Source organism: Aquarana catesbeiana, linkage group LG04, assembly GCF_042186555.1.
Source record: "Aquarana catesbeiana isolate 2022-GZ linkage group LG04, ASM4218655v1, whole genome shotgun sequence".
NCBI classification, from domain to species: Eukaryota; Metazoa; Chordata; class Amphibia; order Anura; family Ranidae; genus Aquarana; species Aquarana catesbeiana.
The window spans coordinates 166,548,674-166,576,392 of record NC_133327.1 but is presented as its reverse complement, the minus strand read 5'-3'; the positions used below and the strand labels follow the sequence as shown (position 1 = coordinate 166,576,392).

Below are 27,719 nucleotides of genomic sequence, written 5' to 3'. Positions count from 1 at the left end.
ATCATGTGCATCTATGTATTCATAGGGATGCTGGCAGGATCTGAGGCTTAGAAACAGCACCTAACAGGCCACCTTATTTACTTTCAAAATAAATGCTTTTTGGAAAGTAGACATCCCAATTTCCACAACTTCCACAACTGGTATTTGAAACATGTTGGTATTAAGGTGGTTAAAATATTGAGCTTGGTAATGCACAGAGAGAGGAGGAGGTAAAAGGGTAAATGTACAGGTCACATACTTTGGGAGGATGGGATTGCAGGGGTTAATGTGCAGTGTAAGGGAGGTGAAGGGTTAATACACAGGTCATATACAGAGACTGGAGATTAGATGTGTAGAGGGGAGTGGGAGGGGGGTTGGGTATCTGGGTTAAAAAATCCCTGTGTCTGTTGATCCATCCATTCATTCTCCATTCATAAATTACTATGATTCCTCTTCTTCCTTTGTAAGAAGAAGGTAGAGATCTTGAATGTAAACAGTGGCACATTTTTTAATTACAAGGCATAGAGCTGCTTGGAACAGCTCTGTACACTGTGTCTGTGATAGCGTGGTACACTATTAATGGATACACTGGCTCCCAGTGGCTATTTCTGCTGTGGTATTTAAAAATGTACAACGGTACAAAACAGTTAAATACCTTTTTCTGTCAGTCAAAATCAGTGGCAGTGCATCCATAAGGGCGCATGAGCGCCACCCCCCTCTCTCCAGCCACCCCTCTATGCCCAATGGATAGATTCATGCATTGCAGGGGTATTTTTTTTTTGAAGCACCTGATTAGAGCCATAGGCTCTAATAGACATCAAAAAAGGTAAACAGCGAGCGCCATGCTTGGCGCTTGCAGTTCACTCAGCTGTGTTAGGAAAGCGAATGAATATTTGCTTTCCTAACACTGAACCGCCTCTCCGCCAATGAGGTGCTCGGGTCTGTTATCTGTCACCTGATAGACTGAAACGACAGGCGCCACTATTGAAGGCCTATCAAGAGGAGAGGACAAGAATTGAGGACGGCAGGAGACGCATGGAGGACCCCGCTTGTCGCTGTCACCCACAGCCCCACCAAGACAGGGTAAGTGCTGGGCAAACGGCGAAAAGTGGGGGTCACACTGGCGGCATTCAAGGGCACACTGGCAGCATTTGATGGGCACACTGGCTGCATATGATGGGCACACTGGCAGCATATGATGAGCACACTGGCAGCATATGATGGGCACGCTGGCTGCAGTTGATGGCACAGTGGCTGCAATTCAATTGATGGCACAGTGGCTGCATTTGATGGACACGGGCAGCATTTGATGGCACAGTGGCAGCGTTTGATGAGCACAGTGGCTGCGTTTGATGGCACAGTGGCTGCAATTGTTTTTTTTTTTCAAAAATTTTTTGCGCCCCCCTAAAAGTTTTGAGCACCAGCCGCCACTGGTCAAAATGCTCTCTGGTCTCCCACTTCAGTGCTGTGTTGGCATAGCAGAGAAAAAGCCATTCCCCACACATAGTTAAATTGTAGAGGAAAAGATTAGATGTAGCTGACTGGTTTTGTTACTGAGTGCTGATTACTGAGTGTACAAGTTCTTACGCTGGTGCCTATTGGACTGCACAGTCATATTTAGACCCTGCACAACTGCTGTAAATGGAAAGCAAAGGTAAGACAATGGAGATGGAGGTTGTTAGTCCAATGTCTATCCGACAGCAAAAACTGAAACTTCAACTGGGCTTTAGTAATTATTATTATTATTATACAGTATTTATATAGCGCCAACAGTTTACGTAGCGCTTTACAACTTGAGGGTAGACAGTACAAATACAATACAATTTGATACAGTAGGAATCAGAGGGCCCTGCTCCTTAGAGCAATGTATCCGTTCTCAGAGAGCTAGAAGTATCAGAAAGAAACTAGCTTGCAACTAGTTTGCTTCTTGCTTTCAGCTTCCCATACTGCATTAATGACATATTAATACTTTTTTTTTGTGATAAAGTCCACAACCTTTGCCTTCATTAAGAATGAGGTAGGGGGAAAACAGACAGAAATTATGTCAATTTTCATAGCAAGGCACGTGGCAAAAGATACCTGAATGTCAATCTGAATATCTTTGCAAATAAATATCAGAAAAGATAATACCACAAACATAATGCCCCGTACACACGAGTGGATTTTCCGTTGGAAAAAACTTGGGTGGTTTTTCCGACGGAATTCCGCTCAAGCTTGCCTTGCATACACACGGTCACACAAAAGTTCTCTGAACTTTTGACTGCCAAGAACGCGGTGACGTACAACACTACGACGAGCCGAGAAAATTAAGTTCAATGCTTCTGAGCATGCGTCAGATTGTTTCCAAGCATGCGTGATTTTTGCGTGTCCGAATTGCATACAGACGAACGCATTTTCGGATAGGAAATTTTTCCGACCGAAAAATAGAGAACATGCTCTCATTCTTTTCCTGGCTGGAATTCTGCCAGCAAAAGTCCGATGGAGCATACACATGGTCGCAATTTCTGACCAAAAGCTCACATCTGACTTGCTGGCAGAATTTCTGATCGTGTGTATGGGGCATTAGAGTCATGGCCAGATCCCGGGAGTTAAGCATTGCATATCTGGACCATCCATACTGGGGTAGATTCAACTAGAGTTTATTCAATCTGTATTTGGATATAGGGAAGGGTGGTGCTGAGCATTGAGAGGTTCTAGAGCTATACAATAAGAGTGCCTCTACATCATTTTAAAGTTAAGTACACAATGCTATGATATAGTCAGAGCTGTTTCTGGGCTCTTCATTCCTAAACTTCCTTGTGTTGATGGTAAATTGACACTCAAACAGTCTCTTACAGCAGTTCATAATCCCTGGGTGTTAAACGGTTCCTTCTCCCTGTGTGAGAAGTAAGAAAAGGTTATGAGGGTATGGTACTTATAATAATACTAATTCATTATTAAAAGATTAATAATAAAAATGTATGAAGAAAAGTAGAATTTAAAGGGTTGTCCACAGTGGTATACAAAATAGTTGTTAATATGAAGACTATCCCTGAGGCTTGCTTTGCCCTTTTATAACTCGACTACCTGCGGCTTACCTCCGTGGATTACCCTGCAGCATGGACCGGTCACCAGAGTGATGACACAGAGAAATAAAGAGGACGGAGTGGCGCCAGACCCCTGGCTCACAAGATGGTGCCATCCCACTCCCACCACGCTTTCAAGCCAAAGATTGGCATGGAAGCGGCGGTGAAACTAGAGCAATTCGCCTGAGTTCCAGCCTCACATTTTATTGTTCCACCTTGCTTGCTAGCATCTGCTTTTACGGAGCCTGGAACCATAGTGCAACCAATGGCTAAAGATCATACTGAAGTAACAGGAGGGAGCTGGGCACACAGACTAGGAGACTGCAGCCAGGGAGGAAGATGAAGCCAGCACTTGGCGCACACAGCCTGCTCAGACAGGAGAATCGACTCTTAAGGATGTGTTTATGGCCGCGCAGTCTTGTAACACCACCTTTTCCACTCTGTCCACCCAGTTTCAACACATACGTGAGGAGGTCACTATCATGCGCCATGATATGCAGAAGGTACTCCCGTACCCTTTGCCTTAGAGGGTCAGGTTAGGAATATTGAGGATGAGATGGCCCCTATGCAGTGTGACTTTAAAGTGATGGTAATCACCACTCTAAACCCTTGATTGACTTCACAAATAGACTTTGTAGGGACAACATGGGGATTCTTGGCCTCCCAGAACGCATGTAGAGGAGAAATTCACGCATTAAGCCCAATTGGCATTTTAATGCCTTTTGGTTACGAGTATTACCGTGGGGTAACTCCTTACGTCAGGCCCTAACTTAATTATTTCTTCATAATGCTCAGTCTGCCTATACACAGGTGGTGTGGGATACTATGAAGGTTTTCTTAAGAGGTTTACTGAATAAAGTTATTAGTGCCTATAAGAAATCTAGTAGAGAGTGGGAAACTCTTCTTGCAGCAGAGGTGCAACAAAAAGAAGCCCAGTATGTTCAGAACCCTATTCCCTCTAACCATTCAAATTGGAAGTATGTACAACTACTATACAAATGGATGGCTTTGAACAAAGCTGATCGTGCACAGTTTTTTCCAAATGTCAATATTTTGAGAAAGGAGAAAAAGCTGGCCATATGTTGGCAGTGATAGCTAATTCCCAGGTCCACACCAATTATGTCTCCTCTATTCTCACGCCTGTGGGTCTAGGTGAACAAAAAAAAGAGAATTGAATTACCCAATCCTCTGCTCCTCCTTGCAGCTAGACTGGTCCCCACAGCCTCTTCTCCCCCACACTCTAGCAGTCTAGGGCCCTGACATCTTCAAGACTAAAGCAGGGTCAATAGCCCTGCATTGGATGTGATGACAGTCCACCACGGTGTGGGGGAGCACCATCTACTGAGAGAGAGGAGGATCAGGTAAGTAAAACTATTTTTTAAGGCAATGCCAAGGAAAATCATAGCATGCGCTTGAAAGGGCTGGGCTCTCCATACCAGAAATATGACATTTAATTTAATATATTTTATTCAAATTTCACTAAAGTTCACATAGATGAAAGCAAAATTATACTGTTAGCAGGTTGTTTTTTTAATGAAGATCTGCTTCAGCATTTGTCTTTTCAAAAATCACTACAAATAAATATTGCTACACTTGTTACAAATAAATATTGGATGGTAGATGATAAATAACTGTTGACACTAATATAATGATAAATGATTTGACCTACCCCACAACATCCAGAGCACCTGCAGTCTCCACAAAACGTCCCAAGGATGCCATTAATAGCTTGGATAGCACAGAGAACAGCCTGGACCGCACTCATGATGAGCAGCAAACTGAAAAGAGTCAGGTTCCACGGCACAATTTCAGGAGGTTCGAGACACTTACTCCATATGCTTGGGTCCCCCAGGTGGTTTCTTTAAAAAACATAATTGTAGTTATGCATTGTAGTTATTTCATTTGTTTGGGATTTAAAAAAATAATAATTATCATTTGGTGTTCTCAATGTTTATACTGTATGAAACTAGAGATATTTCAATATTTCAATATTTTGAAGAATCGTTTATGATATATTTTTGAAAAACAAAAAATCTAAATAAAAGGTTCATGTCAAACAATCACTGACAACATTAAATAAAAAAAATAAAAAAAATGTTTGTTGTTATTTGGAGTACTTAACATATACACTGAGCAAAATTATAAACACAACGCTTTTGTGTTTGCCCCTATTTATCATGAGCTGAACTCAAAATCGACCACTTTTTCTAAGTATACAAAAGGCCTATTTCTCTCAAATATTGTTCACAAATTTGTCTAAATCTGTGTAAGGCCTCATTCACACGAGGCGGACTCCGTCTCCACGGAGCCCGCCTCGGTCCACTGGCTCAGCGGGAGATCAGTCCGTTGATCTCCGCTGAGCCGGCGGATGACAGGTCACTCTCTGCTCACTGAGCGGGGAGGGGCTTGTCAGGCGCCGCTGCCGCCTATGGAGGGATCGGATGAAAATGGACAGCATGTCCGTTTTCATCAGATCTCACCTGATCTGATCCGCCAGCGACAGATCTGGACGTAGGGCCATCCGTCTGCTTTTAGCGGATCGGACGGAGTCAGATGTCAGCGGACATGTCTCCGCTGACATCCGTCGCTCCATAGGCTAACATGGAGCGCCCGTTCAGGTCCGCCGTCAAAACTGACAGGCGGACCTGAACAGTCCGATCGTGTGAAAGGGGCCTTAGTGAGCACTTCTCCTTTGCCGAGATAATCCATCCACCTCACAGGTGTGGCATATCAAAATGCTGATTAGACAGCATGATTATTGTACAGGTGTGCCTTAAGCTGGCCACAATAAAAGGCCACTCTAAAATGTGCAGTTTTACTGTATTGGGGGGTGGGTCCGGGGGGGTCCGAAAACCAGTTGATTGTGGCCTGTGGAATGTTGGTCCATTCCTCTTCAATGGCTGTGCGAATTTGCTGGATATTGGCAGGAACTGCAATACGCTGTTGTATACGCTGATCCAGAGCATCCCAAACATGCTCAATGAGTGACATGTCCGGTGAATATGCTGGCCATGCAAGAACTGGGATATTTTCAGCTTCCAGGAATTGTGTACAGATTCTTGCAACATGTGGCCGTGCATTATCATGCTGCAACATGAGGTGATGGTCGTGGATGAATGGCACAACAATGGGCCTCAGGATCTCGTCACGGTATCTCTGTGCATTCAAAATGGCATCAATAAAATGCACCTGTGTTCATTGTCCATAGCATACGCCTGCCCATACCATAACCCCACCGTCACCATGGGCCACTCGATCCACAACGTTGACATCAGCAAACCGCTCACACACACGACACCATACACGCTGTCTGCCATCTGCCCTGTACAGTGAAAACCGGGATTCATCCAAGAAGAGAACACCTCTCCAAAGTGCTAGACGCCATCAAATGTGAGCATTTGTCCACTCAAGTCGGTTACGACGACAAACTGTAATCAGGTCGAGACCCCGATGAGGACGACGAGAATGTAGATGTGCTTCCCTGAGACGGTTTCTGACAGTTTGTGCAGAAATTCTTTGGTTATGCAAACCGATTGTTGCAGCAGCTGTCCGGGTGGCTGATCTCAGATGATCTTTGAGGTGAAGATGCTGGATGTGGAGGTCCTGGGCTGGTGTGGTTACACGTGGTCTGCGGTTGTGAGCCTGGTTGGATGTACTGCCAAATTCTCTGAAACGACTTTGGAGATGGCTTATGGTAGAGAAATGAACATTCAATTCAAGGGCAACAGCTCTAAAGATAGAGAGAAACTGAGGCTGTGCAGAGCAGGGTGAGACAGTGTATTACTGGATTTGAAATAGTATAGGCTCTTATTTTTAATATTTTACAATGCTATACCTACTAAAGGGGCCAGCATGAAATCATCTAGCAGGATTTATTTTCTGGCTAAAGTTCCACTTTAATCAGAAGAGGAGAGGGGGAGGTTTCTGAAGTCCTCTCCCTTTCTGTTGTTCTTATACAATAGAGCTACCTTTCAAAACCAGGGTTCTGTGGAACCCTTGGGTTACTCCAGAGGTTGCTAGAGGTTCCTTGAGGGAAGAGCAGTGGTAGATTTCTTGTCCACACTGATCACTGACCACCAATGTAAGAGGTCATTAACCGCTTAGCGACCGCCCCATGCAGATATACTGCGTCAGGGCGGCCACTCTGTGCTAGATCACGTACCTAGTACTTGATCTGACATTTCCGGGTCTGGGGCGTGTGCACGCGCCGCTGGCAACCCACTCCCGCTGTGATTGGACACATCGGGAGTGGGTTGTCCGCCGGAACCCACCGATCATTCTGGAGATCAGCAGAGCGGTGGTCTGCCAGTGTAAACAAGGCAGATCGCCGTTCTTTAAAAGAGGAAGACAAGGATCTTGTGTTCCTGCTAAGCAGGGACACTGATCTCTGTCTTTCCACAGTAAATGCACGACCCACACAGCTAGAAAACACTACCAGGGAACACAGTTAACCCTTTGATCGCCCCTAATGTTAACCCCTTCCCTGCCAGTGTCTTTAGTACAGTGACAGTGCATTTTTTTTAGCACTGATCACTGTATTAGTGTCACTGGTCCCCAAGTGTCAGATAGTGTACTTCATGTCAGATTTGTCCACCGCAATGTTGCAGTGCCGCTAAAAATCACTTATCGCCGCCATTACTAGTAAAAAAATCATTTATCACCACAATTACTAGTAAAAAAAAAATCCATAAATCCATAAATCTATCCCATAATTTGTAGGTGCAATAACTCTTGCGCAAACCAATCTTAATATGCTTAGGTTTGCTACAAGGGGATAATAAATGTCTCTCTGATAGAGGCTAGTATTAAGGTGGTATTTGGTCCCTGCGCGCCTGGCCAGAATATACCCAGCGCCATCATCAGAGTGCTTCAGGGGATGCTCCCTGCGTGGCACTATGCTCTACTTTTGTTGGGAATCCCCCAGGATCCACAGTTATTGGATCGAGGTCTTCTGTATGCCTCATAAATTTACAGGTTCCCTCGATTGCTTAACAGGTCCATATTACACCCCAAAAAGTGTCACTTTGTGTCAGATTTGTCCGCCGCAATGTTGCAGTGCTGCTAAAAATCACTTATCGCCGCCATTAATAGTAAAAAAAAATCTATAAATCTATCAAATAGTTTGTAGACGCTATTGTAACTTTTGCGCAAACCAATCATTATAGGCTTATTGGAATTTTTTTAGCAAAAATATGTAGCAGAATACATATTGGCCTAAATTGATGAAAACAATATTGGGTTTTTTTTTTCAAAAATTTGGGCCTTTTTTGTTTAAAGCGCAAGAAATAAAAACCACAGAGGTGATCGAATACCACCGACAGCTCTATTTGTGGGAAAAAAAGGACATACATTTTATTTGGGTACAGCGTTGCACGACTGTTCAATTGTCAGTTAAAATATCGCAGTGCCATAGCGCAAAAAATGGCCTGGTCATGAAGGAGGGTAAACCTTCTGGAGCTGAAGTAGTTAAACTGAGTTTTTTTCTGGCAATATTTATTATTTGTTAAATTGGTCATCACTGAAGATCATTTTCTTGTGTAGAGGGTTTAAGTACACCCCAATTCTTTATTATTTCATTTAAAAGCCTTTACAGCCTACCAATCACCCAAATGAACCACAAACTGTAGAAATACTGTAATTTTTAGAGAGGTTTTCTAAAACCTGAACATTTTTTCAAGTGTTTCTTTGTTATCAGAATCATCAAGTGAAAATAAAGGGAAAAAAGCTTAAAAAAAGAAAACTGGGCATTCACCTGGCTGCTTCTTATACCTCATTGTATAGAGCCAACTACCCCCCTGTCTTCCGTTGTTTAAATTACCTCCTTTTGGGGTGGACTATGTATGATCTATCAGGGTTCAGGAGGATGCATGCAATCAAAATGACGGTGCTACCCAAACTACTTTATTTATTCTCCCTCGTTACCAATCCTACTCCGTAAAACAGCTATGGCTCAGATCTTATCTAAAATTCTCAAATTTATTTGGGGTCCTAAGGAACATAGGCTGCCTCATGCCACTCTATACAAACCTAGATCTAAAGGTGGGCTTGGGGTCCCTGATCTTTGGACTTATTACAAAGGGGCACTATTAATCCAATTTTTGGTGGTATATTCACAATGTGAGCACCCCGACTGGCTATCCATGGAAAGAAAGGCAATACCACCCCATGAAATTGACTTTTTAATGTGACGCCCTCCCAGGGACAGACCTGCCCCCCGTGTTAGCACCTATGCTATCTCACTCTTTTGCACCCCGGGACCGCTTACATATTCTCCCTATGCTGGTCTCCAACTTTGCCCCTTGGATCACCTATTCTATAATCCTAAATTCCCTCCAGGTCAGGACATCAAAGCTTTTAAATGGTGGACTGATAAAGGTTTGTATCGTATAGGCCAATTTTTCACACATAGAGGCCTGTTCACACTTTCTCATTACACCACCAATTTATAAATGCCCCTGCTGAATGTTTCCATTTTACGCAAATAGCTGTTTTTTTGTGGACAATACGTTCCTCCTCAGACCCACCCTCTTTGATGGCCTATGAGAAGTGGTGTACTCAAGATCAGGGCTCCAGGGGTGGTATCTCCATGGAAAATGCATCCTTGCTGGCCTCGCCTCAAAAACTTACACCCAACTGGTATCCATCGTTCCACTGATACCCATTGGGTACATTCTGGCCTGGGAGAGGAACCTTGCATGTGAACTTGAGCCAGAGGACTGGTATGCCAGACTCCAGGTTTGCTACAAGGAGATAATAAATGTCTCTCTGATAGAGGCTAGTATTAAGGTGGTATTTGGTCCCTGCTTGTCTGGCCAGAATGTACCCAACGGCATCTTCAGAGTGTTTCAGCGGATGCTCCCTGCATGTCACTATGCTCTACTTTTGTTGGGAATGCCCCAGGATCTGCAGTTTTTGGAACAAGGTCTTCTGTATGCTTCACAAATTTACAGGTTCCCCTGATTGTTTAACAGGTCCATATTACACTTCGACTCAGCACTTCAGCTAATGCACAAAGCGCACATCCACAAGCGACTACTGCAACACACTAAACAGACTAAAGATGACCTGATTGCTCATAGAACTTTTTCATCTCTCATCCAGTCTGCTTTTCAAACTCACCTCTCTGTATCATGCACTCCCTACTTTTCCTTCTCACAGTTGCATCCTCTCTCCTTAAACTCTCTTTTCTTCCCCCTCTTCTCCGACCCACAGCTTACATATATCACCCTCTCTCCTGTCTTCACAGTATTACTGCACTCATCAGCTCCTGCTAATTCTGAACCCACATACCAAACAAAACATCCAGAACACTGGGAAGTGTCCCCCCACATAAGTTGCACTCCCATATCACCTCTCTCACCCTTCTGCTTCTCCTAACGTCTGGGGATATTTCCCCAAATCCTGGACCACCATCATTTACCTTTGGCCAACATACCCAGCACCCCCTATCCTCTGACAGCAGCCACAATCCACTTCCTCTTCTGCCTAGAACCAGCCTCCCCTTCTCCTGTGCTCTTTGGAATGCCCGCTCTGTTTGCACAAACTTACCACCATCCATGACCTATTTATCACAAACTCCTTCAACCTACTTGCAATTACGGAGACATGGCTTCAAGAATTTGACTTTCCTTCTCTTGCTGCCCTCTCCCATGGTGGCCTCCTGTGGACTCACTCTCCCAGGCCTAGTGAGAAGAAAGGAGGTGGTGTTGGAATCCTCCTATGACCTCAAAGCACTTTTTAGGTTCTTCATCCACACCCCTCTCTGTCTCTCTCCTCATTTGAAACTCACTGTATTAGTCTATTTTCTTCAGTTTCGTTGAGAATTGCTGTGATCTATCGGCCCCCTGTACTGGTATCAAGCTTCCTTGACGACTTCTCTGCCTGGCTACCCTACATTCTCTCTTCTGAAATTCAAACAATCATTTTTGGTGACTTCAACATCCCTGTTAATCTTAACACTCCTGCTACTTCTAACTTTCTGAGCCTAACCTCCTCTTTTGACCTAAATCAATGGACAAACACTTCTACTCTCTCTGTTGGCAACTGCCTTGACCTTATATTCTCTTACCTATGCACTCCACGCAACCTCTCCAGCATTCCTTTTCCTCACTCTGATCACCACTTTATTAGTTTCACTCTCTCCTTATCTTCCTCCTCCCTGCCTTCCAACTACCAAACAATTACCAATAGAAACCTTTGCCATCTTAACCCTTCTCTTCTTTTTTCTGCTACAGATTGTCTCTATGACAAAATCTCATCCTTGTCCTGCCTCAACCTGGCCACTTCTCTCTACAAAAGTTCACTGTCATCCACCCTGGATACCTTGGCCCCCCTCACTATGCACAGAATCAGGTCCCAAACGCTACAACCCTGGCAGATAGACAATACCAAAAGCAGAAAACAGACCCGTGCTCTTGAGCATCTGTGGCGTAAGTCACAGCAAGATTTCAGCAAATATAAATCTGCCCTCCAAAAATACCATTCCTGCCTCCACACTGCCAAACGGACCTACTTTATCACTCTTATTAACACCCTCTCACGCAGTCCCCGTCAACTCTTTTCTACCTTTAACGCTCTACTTCGTCCTCCATTACCTCCACACACCAACTTACTCACTGCCCAGGAGATTGCTAATCACTTCAAAAATAAGATTGAGACAATTCGTCTTGAGATCTCCGCTCTACAGATATCTCCCTCACTTTATACTCTTTGTCCAAAGTTTGCAGTACATGAACTTTCACTGAATGTGGACTGTTTAATGAGCTTGTTGCACAAATCACTTTATTACTTTATTTATGATATCTATTTATTTAATCCATATTGAACACTATATTTGATTGGCTGCTTCTGTTTGTCACACACACAATTGCACATGATGATGACTTAAAACTTTTAAGTCATCATCATGTGCGATTGTGCGTGTGTGCCAGGCACAAGCAGAAGCAAGCAGACAATCAAATATAGTGCTTAATATGGATTCAATAAATATGCATAGCCATAGATATCATAAATAAAGTGTAATAAAGTGATTTGTGCAGTGTAACAGCAGGTACTACTTTTAAGTAGACTGCAGATGCGACTACAGGAGATGACCAGAGACTGCGATTGCGACTATAGGAGATGACCAGACTGCAGATGCCATTACAGGAGATGACCAGAGACTACGGATGTGACTACAGTAGATGACCAGACTGCTCATGTGACTACAGGAGATGACCAGACTGCAGATGCGACTACAGGAGATGACGAGAGACTGCAGATGCGACTACAGGAAATAACCAAAGACTGCGAATGCGACTACAGATGACCAGACTGCGGATGCGACTACAGGAGATGACCAGAGACTGCAATTGCGACTACAGGAGATGACCAGAGACTGCGACTGTGACTACAGGAAATAACCAAAGACTGCGAATGCGACTACAGATGACCAGACTGCAGATGCGACTACAGGAGATGACCAGAGACTGCGATTGTGACTACAGGAGATGACCAGACTGCAGATGCGACTACAGGAAATAACCAAAGACTGCGAATGCAACTACAGATGACCAGACTGTGGATGTGACTACAGGAGATGACCAGAGACTGCGATTGCGACTACAGGAGATGACCAGAGACTGCGACTGCGACTACAGGAGATGACCAGACTGCAGATGTGACTACAGGAGATGACCAGAGACTGCGATTGCAACTACAGAAGATGACCAGAGACTGCAGATGCGACTACAGGAGATGACCACACTGCGATTGCGACTACAGAAGATGACCAGAGACTGTGGATGCGACTACAGGAGATGGCCAGACTGCGATTGCGACTACAGGAGATGACCAGAGACTGCGGATGCGACTACAGGAGATGACCAGACTGCGGATGCGAATACAGGAAATAATCAGAAACTGCGAATGCTACTACAGATGACCAGACTGCAGATGCGACTACAGGAGATGACCAGAGACGGCGGATGCGGCTACAGGAAATATCCAGAGACTGCGAATGCGACTACAGATGACAAGACTGTGGATGGGACTACAGGAGATGTCCAGACTGCGGATGCGACTAAGGAGATGACAAGACTGCGAATGCGACTACAGGAGATGAAAAGACTGCGGATGCGACTACAGGAGATGATCAAGTAGCCATTTTTTAAATTCTAACATTCAGCAATGCACAGCTATACAGGGGGGTAAACAACATTGTCAGGGAGGGTGTAGCGTAACAGTGAGTCTACGGTGTATATTGGCAGAAAGACCTACCTGGCCAACCGGGGTCACCTTCCGCTCTCAGAGGTCCAGGGGTGGAGCTTTTGGCAGTAGGGGGTGGGGCTTACGGCGGTAGGGGCAGGGATTTTCACGGTCCAGGACGGGGCTCTCAGAAGTCCAGGAGAGGCGATCTCAGTGTACCCACTCTGCTCTAAACACATAGACTACATGGGGCGGGGCGGGGCAGGGTCAGGGCTCCCTGCTGACAGAGCCTCCCTCAGCCTAAGCCAAGTCCAACAGCCCAGGTCGGGTAGTGGCTATCTGACAGAACACCGGGGCCGCGCTCCAGCAGGCCGGTCGCAGCGCCAGGGACTTTATTCGTCCGGGAAGCGGCCGCAGGATGAGGGGTGGGGGGTTTTTTTGTGCGGGGGACAGCACCCGGCACCCATGGCACTTGCCATGGCTGCCATACATTAGATACGCCACTGCCAATTTGTCCCACTGTCCCCTAATCTATCCATCTTTAGACGATCCCTGAAAACCTTTCTCTTTAAAGAAGCTTATCCTGCTTCTAACTGATGCATTGTTTTACTTTCTCCATCAGCTCATTCCCCACAGCTATTACCTTTTGTATAAATTAACCCTCCCTCGTAGATTGTAAGCTGAAACAAGTAGGGCCCTCTGATTCCTCTTGTACAAAATTGTAATGTAACTGTAATGTCTGCCTTCATTTTGTTATGCACTGCGCAAACTGTTAGCGCTATATAAATCCTATATAATAATAAAAAATATTGCTCTGCTCAATGACTCCCCACTAAGATTATCACGCTCTATGCGGTGCTTGGTTTACTTTATACTTTTGGCAGCCAAAATCACTATTGCAGGATCCTAGAAGTCATCCTCTGTCTCCATCTGCCATTTGAAACACAGGGTGTCCTGGATTATGGTCCAATAACCAGTTGCTAGAGTGATCAATGATAAAAAAGCTTTGTTCGCGTAAACTTGGGAACTATGGGCAACCTATATGAAGGTACCCCTACCTCCTTCCCAAATGTAATTGCCAGCCACTTACTCTGACTGCAATCCCTAGGTCTCCTGTTTTATCCTTCATCCTCTCTGCTTCTCTTCTCTTTCCCTTTTCTTTTGGCCTCCTTCTGTGGAATTATTCTATCCTCCTCTTTCAATTATTTTTTTTTTTGGGGGATTTATGGTTACATGGATGTTATTATTTTCCTTTCTCATAATTGTTATATCTTCTGAAATGAGACCTCTGATAGCTTATAGTGAGAAATTCTTCTTTGGTCCCTGTTTGTCTTCGGTATTGTAATAACCATCTCATAAGGCTGTCCATGTGTTCTATTATCTAACTTTCTAATTTTGGAAAACTCTAATAAAAAATTTTTGAACGTAAAAAAAAGAAAACCAATGCAGTCACCACATCTAAATGATTGGTAAGTTGCAATATATTACATATTTGTTTTTGGGTTTAGATATACTTTAAACATCTATACACTTTTTTTTATTGTTTTTATTTTTTTAACAATTTTGGGTAAATAAATGTAAAATTGGGTATTTGTATTTGTCGCCTGAATCTCGAGAATGTGAGGACTTCATCCTGCATATACAAGCATTTAAATTTTTAAAATGACAGCTTATTGTAGAACTGAAACAAAGAAAAACACAAAACAGTTCCCTGTAAACAAAACATCCATCTTCCAAATGATTTCGCTACTCAGACCATTAACATATTTACTTACCCCCCTTCAAAAGCATATGTCCAGTTTCCATAGCCTATATCACATTTGGGGCCTTTGTGTATGCCAACTATAGCTATTATAAAGCTGTAGCTGGCTCCCACAAACCCAATGGCAGCAAAAAGAAGAGATGAAAACATCTAAAAAAAAGAAAAGATACATGGTTAACGTTCCTTGCTACAGGTACGGTAATATTCAAAAAGTCTGAAAACATAGGGTTGATTTACCAAAACTAGAGAGTGCAAAATCTGGTGTAGCTCTGTATGATAGCCAATCAGCTTCTAACTTCAGGTTGTTCATTTAAGCTTTGACCAAAAAAAAACCTGGAAGCTGATTTCTATAGAGCTGCACCAGATTTTGCACTCTCAAGTTTTAGTAAATCAACCCCATGATGTCCTTATCAGTACTGAGAATAACAATAAAGGAAATTTGTGCTGTTTATTTTTTTATGTTTTTTTATTTTTTATAACACTGTGGGGTGATTTACTAAAACTGGAGCATGCAAAATCTGGTGTAGCTCTGCATAGAAACCAATCAACTTCCAGGTTTCGATAAACAGAATAAATAGTAACATCACAGGGTGGCACTTTGTACACCAGTGCTGTGCCGTGTCCTATCAAATCCAAGAAGAAGTTTGCAAAGAGAAAATTGACTTTTCAAACACATATATTTTTATCAATAAAATGCATACACCTGTCTTTAGACATATCTATATAAAAGCAGAACAATATTTAAAATCAAGTCATATTAAAAAATGCATATCCATTCATTGATTTACACTAATTTCACCCATAGGATTTGCTAACTGCCCCGACATAGGGTATAATTGTGAACGACACCAATAAATAATCTGTACAGTGACAATCAGTCGGCAACTGCTGCAGCCTAGGGTAGATTGTTTCTGCTCAACCAGTTTTGAACTCAAAAGCACTTCCTCAGGAGTTTAAGATGTATAGGTTGGTATCTAAATACAAAAAGCAGGTAATTAGAAACGGGGAACATCAGACATGGATGCGGACCAAAAAGCAGATATGGAGGTACAGAGGCGGCTCTCTAATTAGGCGAAATAGGCGGTGGCCTCAGGCCTCGCAGTCATAGGGGCCTCGCACAGCTGGCTAGTTTACCTAATTAGAGAGCCGCCTCATTCAGCAGCAGAGATCTCCGTCCCGAGTCCCCTCGCCCTGCTACAGGGAGAGATAACAGGCTGCGAGTGAGATGTGTGATCGGAGCTCACAGACATCTCCGGATCACAGGGAGGGAGAGCCGCTCAGTGTACAGCCTGCTCTGACAGATCTCCCCCTCCCCCTGCTGCCCGCACAGCCAGACAGAAGAGGAGAGAGAGATTCTGCTCCTCCTCCTCCCGCCCTCTCCTCCTGTGTCTGCCCCGCCCACTCTCCTCGGCAGTGTTCTCTGTTCTGCCTCAGAGAAGGGGATGTGTGGGCGGGAAGATTCAACCTGAAGCCCAGCAAAGAGAAAAGGACAAGGGGAGTCTGATCCATCCATCCATCCATCCATCCAGTCCCTCCTGCCTCCCAGTGAGTACACTGATGTAGGGGATGCTCTTCCTTCCCTTCTTCCTCCATCCCTCTCTCTTTCTTTCCATTCTTTTTGTCTCTTTCTTTCTCTTTCCTTCATTCTTTCCCCATCCCCCTCTCTTTCTTTCTTTCTTTCTTTCTTTCTTTCTTTCTTTCTTTCTTTCTTTCTTTCTTTCTTTCTTTCTTTCTTTCTTTCTTTCTTTCTTTCTTTTTCTTTCTTTATTTCTCCATCCCCCTCTCTTTCTTTCTTTCTTGCTTTATTTCCATTCTTTTTGTCATTCTTTCTTTTTCTCTTTCCTTCCTTCTTCCTCCATCCCCCTCTCTTTCTTTCTCTTTCTTTCTTTCTTTCTCTTTCTTTCTTTCTTTTTTTCTCTTTCCTTCCATCTTTCTTTTTTTCTCTTTCTTTCTTTCTTTCCTTCTTTCTTTCCTTCCATCTGTCTTTCTTTGTCTTTCTTTCCTGTCCATCTGTCTTTCTTTCTCTCTTTCTTTCTTTCTTTCTTTCTTTCTTTCTTTCTTTCTTTCTTTCTCTTTCTTTCCTTCCATCTGTCTTTCTTTCTCTTTCCTGTCCATCTGTCTTTCTTTCTCTTTCTTTCCTGTCCATCTTTCTTTTTTTTTTCTTTCTCTTTCTTTCCTGTCCATCTCTTTCCTTCCTTCTTCCTCCATCCCCCTTCCTTTCTTTCTTTCTTTCTTTCTTTCTTTCTTTCTTTCTTTCTTTCTTTCTTTCTTTCTTTCTTTCTTTCTTTCTTTCTTTCTTTCTTTTTTTCTCTTTCTTTCCTTCCATCTGTCTTTCTTTCTCTTTCTTTCCTTCCATCTTTCTTTTTTTCTCTTTCTTTCTTTCTTTCCTTCTTTCTTTCCTTCCATCTGTCTTTCTTTCTTTCTTTCCTTCTTTCTTTCCTTCCATCTGTCTTTCTTTCTCTTTCTTTCCTGTCCATCTTTCTCTTTCTTTCTTTCTTTCTTTCTTTCTTTCTTTCTTTCTTTATTTCTTTCTTTCTTTTTTTCTCTTTCTTTCCTTCCATCTTTCTTTCTTTCTTTCTTTCTTTCTTTCTTTCTTTCTTTCCTTCCATCTGTCTTTCTTTCTCTTTCTTTCCTTCCATCTTTCTTTTTTTCTCTTTCTTTCTTTCTTTCCTTCTTTCTTTCCTTCCATCTGTCTTTCTTTCTTTCTTTCCTTCTTTCTTTCCTTCCATCTGTCTTTCTTTCTCTTTCTTTCCTGTTCATCTTTCTTTCTTTCTTTCTTTCTTTCTTTCTTTCTTTCTTTCTTTCTTTCTTTCTTTCTTTCTTTCTTTCTTTCTTTCTTTCTTTCTTTCTTTCTTTCTTTCTTTCTTTCTTTCTTTCTTTCTTTCTTTCTTTCTTTTTTTCTCTTTCTTTCCTTCCATCTTTCTTTCTTTCTTTCTTTTTTTCTCTTTCTTTCCTTCCATCTTTCTTTCTTTCTTTCTTTCTTTCTTTCTTTCTTTCTTTCTTTCTTTCTTTCTTTCTTTCCATCTTTCTTTCTTTCTTTCTTGTCCATCTTTCTTTCTTTCTTGTCTTTCTTTCTTTCTTTCTTTCTTTCTTTCTTTCTTTCTTTCTTTCTTTCTTTCTTTCTTTCTTTCTTTCTTTCTTTCTTTCTTTCTTTCTTTCTTTCTTTCTTTCTTTCTTTCTCCACCCATCCCCCTTTATTTCTCTCTTTGTGACAGCCTACCAGAATAGGTAGGATCTGTGAGAGCAGCTTCCCTGTGCAGCTCTGCTTGAGGAAAATATATCTTTATTATGCCCACTTACCTACCCCCTGTACTGTCCACTCCCCTATACTGTACCCTCCTAATACAGTTCATAATACAGTGGGGCCTCATGTCTAAGTTTTGCCTAAGGCCTCGCAAAGTCTAGAGCCGCCTCTGTGGAGGTTCCAGTATGTCTGGAGAATATTCGTCCCTAGTAGAAATGCTCTGGTGGATCCCCTGTTTGCATATAGTTGGACATCATATCAATCTAATTGCAGTTAGCAAATCCTATGGGTGAAATTAGTACACTTTTCAAAATCAATGAATGGATATGCAAATTTTCATATGACTTGATTTTAAATGGTGTTGTGCTTTTTAGATGTGTCTAAATAAAGGTTTATGCATTTAATTGATAAAAATATATGCGCCTGAAAAGTACATTTTATTTTTGCAAACTTCTTCAGCTTCCAGGTTTTGTCAAAGCTTAATTGAACAAACTGAAGTTAGAAGATGATTGGCTACCATGCACAGCTGCACCAGATTCTGAGTGCTCCAGTTTTTGTAAATCTCCCCTATATTTAAATTAGTCTCCTTAAGGTGAACCCATATTAGGAAAAATATGCAGGCTACCGCTTGTTTGATTGTCACTGACTTCTATACGTTGGTCACTGACCTGGAACAAGTATGAGATCAGATATTCTGGCTTCACTATGACTTCACCACTGCACATGTTTCGGGTCAATGACCACAAAGGACTGAAACTGACATTTCAGAGTGACTGCCAGGCAATTGACCTTTTCAGGTAAGTAACAGGAATCCCATATTTCTTCCAGTACAGCAGAGGCATAATCATGCAACACAGCTACAAAGAAACCGCACACTGCAGCAGAACATTTTGCTGACCATCAGAAATGTAATCAATCATTTCTTAGGATACAGGATGTTAAAATCATATCATATCCCCATTCACTCCATACATTCTGAAGTTTAGCCTGCTTTTTTTGTGTTGCTTGGTTCCTCTATTTCCACCTAATTAACATACTAATGACAGTTCAAACAAAATCTTTCCATTTTCATTACTTGCCTTATTTGAGACTCAGTGATGTCATCAATGGGTCACTGTGTCTATCTCTGCAATTGCAGGCAGATCATGGCTGGTTGGGGGAGCCTACTGGGGTTGTAAAACGCTCCTGAAAACATCACAGCACCTTACCTCAGTATTTCTTTGATGAAACCTTAACTCCAATGCAAGCAGTAGGCTGGGATTTGGGAGTAGCTATATGCATATCAAAATGTCTCGATGGGTGGGTGTCAGTCTGTGGGATTGGCAATCCTAGACAGGCTGCATTTGCATGCAGACTGCTATAGGTAATGTCCAAATACGATGCTGGGCCTACACCTGACTTGCTACAGCTTCTAATGCAGGGATTTCAAACTGGCGGCCCTCCAGCTGTTGTAAAACTACAAGTCTCATGAGACATTGTAAGGCTGTCAGTTACAAGCATGTCTCGCAGGGGCATGATGGGACTTGTAGTTTTGCAACAGCTGGAGGGCCGCCAGTTTGAGACCCTGTTCTAATGCAATATGTTTTCTTCTATTCTTACATACTGCACACCACACAGATTTCTACAGTTACTTCAGGCCAATGAGGTGAAGAAGAGCATAATTGTCCATTCCTAGAGGAACCCTTGAAATAATTTTCAGGTCTCTGGGAACGCCATCTAAAATTAAATAATTCGGGTTAGACTGAGGGAAGAATGTCCCTTACATTGGTGGTCAGTGGAAAGAATGCCAACCTTACAGTGGTGATCAGAATGCCACTCGTACAGACAGCTAAAAAGATCATTGGTGTCATGCTACTGGCTCTGCCAAGTGGTATTGGATGTGAAAATATGCAGTCACCCTTAAGCAAGAACTCAACCAGCCACAGCTCAAGTAACTCGTACCAACCTCTAGAGCAAGTGTCTCCAAACGATGGCCCTCAAGTTGTTCAGGAACTACAATTCCCATTATGCCTAGTCGTGTTTGTGAATGTCAAAGTTTTACAATACCTCATGGGACGTGTAGTTCCAAAGCAGCTGGAGGGCCGTATTTTGGAGATCCCTGCTAGAGGAACTGTAGGGTTCCATGGAACACTGGTTGAGAAGGTCTGATCTAGGTAGTTATTTGAGTAGAAGGCCATATCTATTTTTGTTTTTTTTCCCATCCTCTTCTGGAAGAACTAAAGCATATTGATCATTCAATAACATATGCATGGTTTTTCCCTTACCGCAAATCTCTTTCCACATTTCTCATTGCCACAACAGCCACAGCAGTCATTGTTCTTTAGCCCAAGAAACACCAAAGCTGGAAACACCATCTAAAGCAAATTTATGGTACACGTTTATTACATAATGATTGATACCCAAGCAAACAAGTCTCGAAATACAAAACTTCTAGGTGATCTAGAAACAATGATTCTCATATGCATTTGTAACTTTTTATTTAAATACAGGTGATATGCACAATAAGAAGTTTATATACGTAAGGGTCTGAATTTTACATATAAACCTATGTGCAATTCTAGTAGCTGAGAGTGGTACACTGTGACATCATTCTGCAAACCAGAAGTGCATCACTGTGTCCCTGAGGTGTGATTTTCTGTACAGTGCTGTTACTGTGGTTTTATGTGAGTGTTTTTAATTAATTTTATCATAAAATATATACTTGAAGATTTACACAATTTGGGTGCATTTGGCCCTTTTCTTTTTGTGTCATATACTTACCAGACCGGATGCGATCTCTCACTGAGTTAAATAGATACAGGTTTAATGACATCAAGTGTTTCTTGACCACTCTAATGCAGGGGGTCATGGCTTTCTGGTAAACCTTTATACTGTTCACTATATTGATGTGAAGGCGAAGTGGAGAGCACAATGGAAGATCTTGGCGTCACAGTGGGGTTGATTTACTAAAGGCAAATAGAATGTACACTTTGCAAAGTGCAGTTGCCCTCTGCAAGTGCAGTTGCTCAAGAGCCTAGTAAATGAGGTAAAGCTTCACTTCACAAAGAGTACCCATTCACGTGCAAGGAAAATTTTAAAAAAGCTGAATTTTTGCTTGCACATGATTGGATGATGGAAGTCAGCAGAGCTTCTGCTCATTTACTAAGCTTTGGAGCAACTGCACTTGCAGCGTATGCTGCACTTTCAAAGTGCACAGTCTATTTGCCTTTAGTAAGCCAACTCCAGTGTTTCACATTTGAACGTGGTGGACCTTTATATATAGATTTCATATTATTTACACGCATTGACATGTTTTTTTTTTCACTTTATGTTTACATATTTAAATCATTGGAGGTTTGGACCAATTTGCTCCCTTTTGGGTATTAATTTCATATTTCTATAGTCTGATCAGTGCTAAACTTCTGCCCCTCAGCTCACCCCGTCAGTCTCCTCACACATCAGTGATTTACTAACAGACTTATCAGCCTGGATGTCACACCACTTCCTCAAACTGAATCTATCTAAAACTGAGCTCTTAATATTCCCTCCCCCACATGCCCCCTCCCCTGACTTCTCTGTCAAGATCAATGGCACATCTATCAGTCTGTCCCCACATGCCAGGGCTAACCTTAGACTCTGAACTGTCCTTTCAGGCCCACATCCAATCCCTGTCCAAATCATGACGCCTTAGCCTCCGCAACATTTACAGAATACGCCCCTTTTTAACTAATGATACCACCAAGCTTCTAATTCACTCCCTGGTTATCTCTCGCCTTGATTACTGCAACTCACTCCTCATTGGATTACCTTTACATAGACTATCCCCCCTTCAGTCCATAATGAATGCTGCTGCCAGACTCATCCACCTTACTAACCATTCAGTGTCCTCCACCCCTCTCTGCCAATCCCTTCACTGGCTTCCACTCACCCAACGAATAAAATAATTCAAAGTACTAACAATAATTTACAAAGCCGTCTATAACTCTACACCCAGCTACATCACTAACCTAGTCCCAAAATACCAACCAAGCTGCTCTCTTCGGTCATCCCAAGACCTCCTGCTCTCTAGCTTCCTTGTCACCTCCTCCCATGCTCGCCTCCAGGATTTCTGCAGAGCTTCTCCCATCCTCTGGAACTCCCTACCCCAATCTGTCCGACTATCCCCTAATCTATCAATCTTTAGATGGTCCCTGAAAACCCTTCTCTTTAAAGAAGCTTATCCTGCTTCTATCTAACACACTGTTTTACTTTCTGTTGCTCATCCCCCACAGCTATTACCTTTTGTATCAATTGACCCTCCCTTTTTAGATTGTAAGCTCTAGCGAGCAGGGCCCTCTGATTCCTCTTGTACCAAATTGTAATGTAACTGTAATGTCTGTCTCCATTTTGTTAAGCGCTGCGCAAACTGTTGGCGCTATATAAATCCTGTATAATATAATAAAAATAATAATACACTATTTAACTAACTACTTTAGTGGTTTAATATGGGATGTCAAATATTGTGTTAACAGCTTTTCAATATTGTCGTTGGTAACCACAAGCATGGTTTCATTTTTTTTTCAATTTTTAGCCAGCTGCAGTAGCTGTCAGAATACCCAAACAATGCCTGCATCTGATTGGATGCAGACCCTGTTTGAATGAAAATGATCAACCCCTGCTCCTGATTTTTTAGTCGATGGAAGTGGGTTGACAGGTTGTCCCAGTAATTGAATTTAGGATGGCCAGCTTAAAGAGTAACTCCACTTTTGTTGAGAAAAAAACATTCCCCTCTGGGTGATCTTTGTACGTTTCTTGGTGCTCACGTGGGAAAATGTGTCTAATGGGAGCGGCTTCATAATTATCAACCAGCTGCTGCACTTGCAGGACACTAATGAGGAAAGCCGCTGGGCCTGCATCCCTTTAGATGTGATTTCCCTTTGGGAATTACATTTGTGTTGCAGGGGATGCCTGAAATCTGACTTGTATCTTAGACCCCTTTCTCACTGAGACAGTTTTCAGGCGTTTTAGCTCTGGAAATAGCCCCTAAAACTGCCTCCCATTCATTGCAATGAGTGCTTTCACACCCGGGCAGTGCGCTTGTGGGACGTTAGAAAAAGTCCTGCAAGCAGCATCTTTGGGGCGGTTTGGGAGCTCTGTATACAGCTCTCCCAAAACGCCCCTGCCCGTTGAAATGAAAAGTGCTTCGGAAGCAACACAGGAGTTTTTAACCCCTTTTTGGGGGTTAAAAGCGCCCCGCTAGGGGCTGAAAAGCGGTGCAAAAGCGCCACTTAAACAGCGCACGGACGGCCCAGTGTGGAAGGAGTCTTAGTGCAGCCTTCAGGGAAAATCGATGAAAGCCAATCACACAAGTAGGAATTATGTTTCTGGGGGAACTCTGTACACATTCTGTGTACTAAACACCTCCAGATAGCCATATTGTATTACATTCTCAGAAAATTACAGAGGTTACAGATTGAAAAGAACAGGTAATTTTTTATTAACATTCAATTACAATGACTTGTGTCGCAATTGTATACGCTATATTATTATTTTTTTATTTGCTAATTTTTTTCCCCGCAAAAGTGGAGTTGCCCTTTACGTTGGTACCTATCTTAACAATCAGCCTGTTTCATCACTACTAATGTTAAAGCCCTCACTTTCCTGTAAAAGGTAATAAACTGAGGCTTGAATGTGCCCTCAGGCTTGTAGGAATATATTCCTGTGATTGGACCAAAAAGGAACAAAGTGCAACACATGCCATATCAATTGCCGACAATTATGTGAAATGTTCAACATGGTTCAAGTAACTAGTTAGGTTGGCTCGCGCCCAGTACAGCCAATACTCATCTATCAATGGATTATATCATTTCTCATTCCTTGAATGTGGTTGTAGTTCTAGGGCAGGCATATTACAATGCATAATTCTACATGGGTTGCTCTGTCCCAAAAACAGTCCAGCTTCTGGAATGCACGTAATGGAGGCCTTAGTTGTGACAGGTGCTAGTTATCCAGACAGGTTCCTTTTAAAACAAGATATAGCTATACTCTAAAAAAGTAAAATATCTGTGTGAGAAGGCTCAGGGGAAAGCAACCTACTCTTACCCTAAGCTGCATACTAATACTGGGACAGAGACATCTCTTGCAGTGGGGCTGATTATCCTAATGTTCAAATGTCTCATGCTGTATATGTACATTCAAGGATAAAAAAAAAAACATTGTTGGGGTCTGGGACCATAATCAGACAATCAGCAGTTATTTGTACTTAATCTGCAGTTCAACACCCATCACTGCAAAATTTGAATATATGTTGCAATGTACTTTGCATTGAATGACAACAGGCGTAATGCTGTGCATCAGCACATGAAGACGTGTTCTGGTGTGTTTTCACAAGGCTTCACTGCCCGTTTCCCTTACAGGCAATGATTCTATGATACTAAATATTCCACGGTCAACTGATGGTGGAATTATAACAAAGTGGAAGCAACTGGGAACAACAGCAGCAACTCAGCCATGAAGTGATAGGCCACGTGAAGTAACAGAGTGGGATCAGCGCATGCGGAAGCTCACAATGTGCAGAAGTCACCAACTGTCTGCAGAGTCAATAGCTACAGACCTCCAAACTTCATGTGGCCTTTAGATTAGCACAACAACAGCGCGTAGAGAGCTTCATGAAATAAATTTCCATGTCCGAACAGCTGCATCCATGCCTTACAACAGCAAGTGCAATGCAAAGTGTCGGCTGCAGTGGTATAAAGCCGTGGTTCTCAACCCTGTCCTCAAGCACCCTCGACAGGCCACGCTTTGGGAATTTCTCTTAGATAAAATAGCTGTCTAAAATACCAAGCCATTGACTCTGATTTAAAACACCTGTACAAAATAAAGGAAAACCTGCAAACGTGGCCTGTTGGGGGTATTTGAGGACAGGGTTGCGAACCACTAGTGTAAAGCATGCCGCCACTGGACTCTAGAGTAGTGGAGACGTGTTCTCTGGAGTGACGAATCACACCTCTCTGTGTGGCAATCCTATGGATGTGTCTGGGTTTGTCGGTTGCCAGAAGAACGGTACTTGCCTGACTGCATGTGCCAAGTGTAAAGTTTGTTGGAGAGGGAATTATGGTGTGGGGTTGTTTTTCAGGGGTTGGGCTTGACCCTTCTTGGGAACTCTTAAGGCGTCAGCATACCAAGACATTTTGGACAATTTCATGCTCCCAACTTTATGGGAACAGTTTGGGGATGGCCCCTTCCTGTTCCAACATGACTGCGCAGTGCACAAAGCAAGGTCCAAGACAAGGGTTAGACATAGATGAGTGAGTTTGCAGTAGAGGAACTTGACTGGCCTGCACAGAGTCCTGACCTCAACCCGACAGAACAGGCCTTCTCATCCAACATCAGTGCCTGACCTCACAATGCACTTCTAGAAGAATTGTCAAATATTCCCATAGATACATTCCTAAACCTTGTGGACAGCCTTCCCAGAAGAGTTGAAGCTGTTATAGCTGCAAAGGGTAGGCCAACTTGATATTGAACCCTGCGGACTAAGACTGGGGTGCCATTAAAGTTCCTGTGAGTGTAAAGACAGGCGTCCCAATACTTTTGGCAATATAGTGTATATCATGCCCACAAGAGTTCCTAAAAATGTCAGGATTGTCATATCAGGGAGATTTACCTAAATTGGAGAGTGCAAAATCTGGTGCAGCTGTGCATAGAAACCAACCAGCTTCCAGGTATTTTTTGTCAAACCTTAACTGAACAAACTGAAGTTAGAAGCTGATTGGCTACCATGCACAACTGCACCTGATTCTGAGTGTTCCAGTTTTAGTAAATCCCTCCCCCCCTGTTCATCCAGGCTTGACTATGAACAAATTAATCATAGTTACCTGCTAGTGCTTTTTCACTAAATTCTGCAAATGTTATGTCTCTTACCAATACTCCAGATCCCAGTATTCCACCAAAATACCAGACTTCATCCGATATATGTCCATTGTTGTCAGCAACTTTTCCTCCAGGAAAAAACAGCAAGATATTGGCAAGGATGCAGAGGGCAGCTAGAGGTAGCAGGGCAATGCCCAGACATTTAGCACAGCTTCCAGAGCACATATTGTAAAAAATAACAGTTATTTCAATCTATAAAAGCCTGGAGTGTTGCAGATGATCAGATCCAAAGTAGAATATTCTTCAAAAGCACATTGTAACCAGCCAGCTGCTATGATGGTCTCCCAGCTTTGATTTCACGGTGACCTGACTATTTATATGTCCACAGCCGAAGAAGCCCCATAAATTAGATAACCTACGTAAAAACTTCACTTTGTACCATGACAACTGAAATTCTCTGTTAATATTCTACTTAAAAGGACAGGGTACTTTCATCGATCTGCTTTTCCCTCCCTGAAACAGATACTAAAATCCCTCTCTTTTTCAGCCCCAAATTTCAACATTCATAACCTTTTCCAGCTACCCATAACCTTCATAAATAATTAACTATTGCAATCTGAGAGGGACTGCTTTCTCTTATTCCTTTGTTACAGGTGAAAATGTCCAAACCCAGGTTATAAAACTCAAATGAAACAGTGGACCAATTTAAACGCAACATATCATCAAGGGGCCACATTATGTCTACTGAGGGCTACACGTACTTATTTCCACAACAATCATTGTAACACTCTGGAACATAACATTATAGTAATAATAATAGCAGCTTACAACATCCCAAAGAATGGAAAAACATCTTCCATGCAATATTAGGCAAGTAAGAAGGTGGCATGCATGGTCTAAGGAACTTGATTCCATTAGTGTGTGTGCTTACAGTTTATGTGGAAGATAAAAACGGTGAGCAAAAACTCACAGTATACCAAGGCATTTTTACACCGATATGTAGCAATATATCTTAAAGCGGGGGTCCCCCTATCTATCGTTTTTTTTTTTTTGAGTTCATTCACAAACTTTTCTTCTCAGCATTACATACTCACATATTGTGTGTAATATGTCCGCCTGTGTCAGATTTCGTCGGAAAGAATAACTTATATTATTCACTGCAGGCGGTTTCCATCTTCATTGTGGGCATTTGAAGCCCACAAGCATTTATTTCCTGGATGTGGTGAATGCTGTGCTCCCAGCATTCACCGCTCGTTCTCGCACATGCTCAGTGGCATCCTGGGAAGCCTGAGACTAGCTCCCAGGAGTCTGGGAGAGGCTAGAAACACCCCTACTCCCACGGGAGAAGAACCAGGAAGTGCAAAGAAGAATAGAAAAATAAAAGGTAATTACGGCGATTTAAATTTTTTTAAACGGCATGTCAGCATCTAGGCAAGGAAGAGAATACATACAGATATTGTGCAAAATTTGGGTGGAACCCCGCTTTAAAAGTGCCTAGACTTTTTTTTCACAAGCTATATCTAAGAAAAGCAAGTATTATTGAGCCACACTAAACTAAGCAAATTTGAAACGATTGAAACAACAATGAGAACGCAAAAGAAATGAGCATTGCTCTAGTCTCAAATCTCCCTCCACAGTCACTGTGGTACACTAA

At 42.6% G+C, this 27,719-nt stretch overlaps 1 protein-coding gene across 1 annotated transcript; it reads right to left on the bottom strand.

Moving 5' to 3' along the window:
- Nucleotides 1-266: 266 nt before the first annotated feature.
- Nucleotides 267-26,585, bottom strand: LOC141139617 (transmembrane 4 L6 family member 4-like). The gene is made up of 5 exons (XM_073625920.1): nucleotides 26,117-26,585; nucleotides 20,500-20,589; nucleotides 15,005-15,141; nucleotides 4,714-4,903; nucleotides 267-2,854 (listed from the first exon to the last, which is right to left on the bottom strand). The coding sequence occupies exons 1-5, from the start codon at nucleotides 26,288-26,290 to the stop codon at nucleotides 2,837-2,839; spliced, it is 609 nt and encodes a 202-aa protein (XP_073482021.1). The 5' UTR covers nucleotides 26,291-26,585; the 3' UTR covers nucleotides 267-2,836.
- Nucleotides 26,586-27,719: the final 1,134 nt, after the last annotated feature.